This window comes from Apaloderma vittatum, unplaced genomic scaffold, assembly GCF_000703405.1.
Source record: "Apaloderma vittatum isolate BGI_N311 unplaced genomic scaffold, ASM70340v1 scaffold2171, whole genome shotgun sequence".
Taxonomy (NCBI): Eukaryota; Metazoa; Chordata; class Aves; order Trogoniformes; family Trogonidae; genus Apaloderma; species Apaloderma vittatum.
Window position 1 is genome coordinate 70,520 of NW_009697204.1, and position 5,343 is coordinate 75,862.

Here is a 5,343-nt window from a genome sequence, read left to right on the forward strand (position 1 = left end):
CCTCCGGCGTTTCAGTCCCCAGCCTATACTGGCACATGAGGTTGTTCTTTCCCAAGTGCAAAACTCTACACTTGCCCTTGTGGAATTTCATAATATTTCTCCCCACTCAGCCCTCCAGCCTGTCTAGGTCTCTCTGAATGGCAGCACAGCCTTCTGGTGTGTCAGCCACTCCACCCAGTTTTGTGTCTTCAGCAAACTTGCTGACAGTGCTCTCTAATCCCTCGTCCAGCTCATCGATGAATATATTGAACATCACTGGCCCCAGCACTGACCCCTGAGGGACCCCACTAGACACAGGCCAGGACTCTGTCCCATTGCCTACAACTCTCTGACTTCTTCTCTTCAACCAGTTAGCAACCCACCTCATCCAGACCACACTTCCTCAGTTTAGCTATGAGGATGCTCTCTCCAGGAGATGGTGTCAAATGCTTTACTGAAATCCAGATAAACCTCAGCACGGTCAACATCCATCCACCTAGTTACATCCTCATAAAAGGCTTAATTCTTAGATATAAAAATTAATTTTGATAAGAAAGTCTAACACACTGTTTCACTAATTAAAGCCACGTGAAATATTTCATTTATGTAAGTGTTAAAGCTATAATTCATAGAGAACTAACAAACATTCTTCTAACTTACATACAGTGATACCTTTCAAGTACCTTCTCTATTATAACCTCATTAAAAACCAGGTAGATATATAAAAACAGCAGAATTCTCTCTGGTGTCCTATGTTGTCTCGTAGCATGGCTCTAGTACATACAGTTAGGAAACTTCATTACAAATTTTTCACAGGTAATAAAAATTATGAAGGTAAACAGGTGTCACGGGTTAATTTTCATAACTGATAGTCCAATTGGACAGTCCAATATGCCTTTTTATAGAATCCTAAGGCAACAATTCCAGCGTTGGTTTCACAACTGCAATAAAATATTCAGCAAAAATTATGCTGTAACTGAGATCATCTGTACAGTTATAACTGCACACAGAATTGATGACCCATAGAAATAACACTAGAGAAGTAACACTATAGAAATAAGCAGTTGCTGCAGATGTTTGCGCTTTCTCTTTCTCCAGAAAGTAGTTTTTACTGAGTGAATGAAATAAAACTCCTGGTTGAATTATATGGAAACTGCCCAGGTCTGTTTTTTGGACAACAAGTACTCCCAGGTAGTCCTCTGCTGCAGTTGGAAGATGCAAATCTGAACTGCCTTCTGGAACAGAACACACAGAGCAGGGCTCAAAACATACTCTTCTATTTTATCAGCTCATCATGAACAAAAACAGTCTTCTTTTTCGGGACTACCATTCCTATTGAAACAGAAAAGCTTCCAGCCACCACTCCAATCTTGCACGTATATTAACATTCACTACAAAAATTATGTAGTAGGAAGGTGTCTTTTGGAGCACCATAGGCTGGAGATGTCAAGTCTCTCTCAACAAATACTTTTAAGAAAAGAAAACAGAAGACTTGATACTTATCCAGTGCCTGTGTTAGCAGCTCTCTTGCATATGCAGTGGCCTACGTGTGACCTGTAAGTTTCATGTTTGCATCCATTATTTCTGACAAATGGTAAACTCTCAATCTGAAGTGAGAGAAGTTGGAATTAAGCATGAGTCCTGTCTTCTCCGGCTGCTTGCATGTTACTGACTATAGTTGGTTTCCTTGCTCAGGACTGGGTCTGTTGTTGGAATTACAAGAACTGCTGATTCTAGTTTTCTGATGTCCAAAAAGCTCTGTATCTGTGCTAGTTTTACAGAATTCTGGATGGCACACAGAACAAATACATTGGGCTTACCCTGAGAATGTATACGAGCAGTGGAAGGAGACAAACTATCATGATTTCTCGGATCATAACACAGACTTGTTAAGCTATGTAAACAGCACCATATGTATGTGAATTTGCTTAATGCCTGCCAGGTGTTTGCAGAGAACTTTGCCATACTAGCCATGGGCACAGCAAAGTCTTTAAAAAAGAGATACTGTTGAAGCAGATGCTACCATGGTACCAAATATAATGCCCCACACTTGGATATTTAGTTACAGCAAATAATGAAGTTGCTAAAAAATAAAATAAAAAATATGACAAGAGAAAGTGCATCATGAGCTTGTTCCACAGCTGGAGAAAGTAAAATGACACTTGGGGAAATAAAAAAAAAAGATAATTTCTAAAATCCTCCAGCAATGACTTTGGATCATCTTAAAATTTCTTTCCTGAGGCTATAAATCTGTTAAGCTAAGAAGAAAAGATCCATGAGGACATCCGAATATAAATCAAAATGACATGAAGAAATACAGTTACAGTGTTAGCAATAAATCTTTTATGATATACTACTAAAGGATTGAAAAGTGGTTTGTAAACGGTCTGCATTACAGAATGCACATTCAAAAACTCCACCTTAAAACAAATTCACTTCAACCAACCTTCCCCGTAAATCATGACATCCTTCAAGTCTGCACCAGCTCAGACACAATAGCATTGGTTTAAGAAAAGCAGAATTACAAATGACACTTTCCCTTTGCTTCAATTACTGTTTTGCTGGGTCCTAAGAAAATTGTTCAACATAAAGCATACACAGCCTTTCTCAGTAACATTTCCTTGTTAAGGCTGTCTCTGAATTTCTACATCAATAAAAACAATAAGAAAAGTTATATCGTATGATTTATAATATATTAGTATCTGTCAGAATGTCTGTCAGGCAGTTGAGATTGCTTTATTTTCTCAGGCTTTTGTAAGAGTGGTTAAAGAGAGCAGGGAGAGGGGAGCATATTTAATAGTTTTATAGTAGTTTCCCCAAAGCTACTGCACTCATACAATATCCCTACAAATACCATTACTTCATTTGGCACATTTTGCACACAATCTGGAATTTCAATTACTTGTTAAATTTCTTTTATTGTAAACTATTTTTTTACTATATGACACACAACAGTCAAAGTAATCGCAAATCTAAGGGGACACTTTAACAGTGAGGAACTCAAAGTATGAAACAAATTATTCTGGTATCTAAAATAACTTTACAGTACAAAGTGACTCCTACATGCATATGGTAATAATTTGAAAAACTATCTTTTATTGGAAAGCATATGCTTTCTGTAGGCCTTCTCTTACTATACAAATTGCTCACAACATAATTCTTGAAGAAATTAAAATGTTTTGCATGTTTCCAGTTATGCACTACCAAACTGATCACTCAAACAATTGACTTAGCAGTTGAATCTGTAATTCTGAGTTCTACCTGAATGACACAAGCTAAGTCTTGCACAACTCTTAGGACAAGGTCTGGTTATTGATACCATTCACAGTTTTAATTGTTTCTATTTATAATAGCACACAAAGCTTGCACCTCAATCCCAGAAGTAGTCTTAACTGCTATTACTCATACCAATCAATTTAGAAAACAAGATGCTCTCTAACACTACTTTCAGTCCCTTACTGATAGTGTATTATTTATAAACTACTGAATCAGTTTCATAATACCTGAATTGTATTCAAGCATTTCTAATCCAATTCTCTCATTTTAACATCCTCTGAAGTAATTATATGCAAGACCAAAATTAAAATACCACTTTTAAGTTTAGTGCTTTTGAAAACCCAAATTGTTCTAAGTTTCACTACAGTTTCAGCATCATTTTAGCTGGAACTGTGTGAAGTGTTTGATAGAATGTTGATGAAAGATTAGATTAGGAGTAATAAATTATAAGAATTTTCTAACATAAACTAATGGAAGTAAAAGTTAAAAAGTCCGTCTTACTCTTATTAAACACACTCCCAAATCAGACCTTCAGCTGAATATTTAAAGTATACCTGGTGTGACTCATGGTCAGCTACTAACTTGTTTGGGATATCTCTGGAGCACCCTCAGGCTCCTTTGAAAACTCCTTCCTCATCAAAAAAATCTGCTTAATTTTGCATCGAAAGCAATACTTGCACGTGTAAGACTTCTGCACTCTGCTACTATACATGAAAACAGATACTGTTTACTCTCAGAAACTAAAATTCTCTTGAAGCTGTTCACATTACATATTCAACATGCTCTGCACATGCTGCAGAGGGCATGCAAACAGAGTGTAAATAATATTCAGTCATAAGCAATTAACAATAGGTGATTATATTGATTATCATTAAGTTGTAAATTTCTGCTGTTGCTTTTCAGAAAAAGCATTCTTGATCTTTCCCATTTGTGTGAGAGTTCAGGATTGCTGACCTTAACAGAATACCAGATGCAAATCTAGTTTAAAAAAATATGAAATACATGTAAGAGGAAGAGGGAAATGAAATATCATTTCATCTTGCCAATGAAAAAGCTGTTACAAAAAAAGAGAAGTTATGACTACAACAACAGGTCAATATCTATCCCTTCTTACAAGCACTGAAATCCACTGAGAGTCAGAACTGAATAAAACCTGAACTTTGCCAGTGTTACCGTTTCGAATGCCTGAAGCATTCTTCAGCTTCCAGGTCTTAATCGGTACTTTCAGTCTCTACTTGGGAGTGAAGACATTTTCACTCCTACCTTTTACCACACAGCCAAACAGCAAAATAGTGCTTCGCTGCACAACAAATTCAGACGAGTCTTTAGCTTGTGCAGTTTTCTCTTTGCCTAGAAGGTCAAACGCCATCCAGTGACCAAATAAAAAGGGAGCATCCTTCACCAAACAACAAAACGAAAAAAGCATTGGAATTTAATTGGTTTTACTTTTACTTACAAGTTAGAAACACAAAGGTTTTGGTCAGGCGTCTTTCCTGCTAGACCGCTACTGCCACCTGCGGGGCAGCACAGCAAGGCTCGTCAGAGCCAGAGGAGAGCCATAAAAGCTACCATATCACATTAAATGAAGAAGTTTGGGTTGGGGATTTGTTGTTTGGTTTGTTTGGGGGTTTTTAACAGGGTTAGTATAACAGCTTCACAGTTTAAATGTTAGGGAAACTTAACAAGTTAAGACTTAACAATGCATGCAGAAGGACAGACATCCATGCACATAATTCCCTTGTAGTTCCTTCAGGCAGGGAACACACATACTGGTGTAGGCAGGCTGGATATATGATTTAAATTCATGCTGTATATTATATATAAAATTAATTTTTATATGAAGGATTTACCAACTCAGTTTCTTGTAGTTTTAAATATAAAATCAAGATTACTTCAAAAGCAGTGAAATTTTTAATAAAAAGTAGGCAGCTATACAAAAAGATTTATATTGAGATTAGTATTTGTCACACAGTAGAATAAAAACAGAATATTCAGGTTGATGACAGAAGCCTCCAGAAATATATGATCTTGCTTTATGCGAAAAAATGTATAGTATATTCATATATATATATATATATTATATTGTAT

The 5,343-nt window shown here is 36.5% G+C and overlaps 1 protein-coding gene across 1 annotated transcript in view; it reads right to left on the reverse strand.

The window, feature by feature from the left end:
• LOC104280003 (protein PTHB1-like) overlaps positions 1-4,624 on the reverse strand; it is a gene marked incomplete at its 3' end in the record, with an annotated part of 74,959 nt that extends 70,335 nt beyond the window's left edge. The window contains exons 1-2 of the mRNA XM_009877507.1: positions 4,519-4,624; positions 363-475 (exon numbers count right to left, since the gene is read on the reverse strand). Coding sequence (XP_009875809.1) covers positions 363-475; positions 4,519-4,624 — 219 coding nt within the window. The remainder of the gene's footprint in view (positions 1-362; positions 476-4,518) is intronic.
• Between the last annotated feature and the right edge of the window lie 719 nt (positions 4,625-5,343).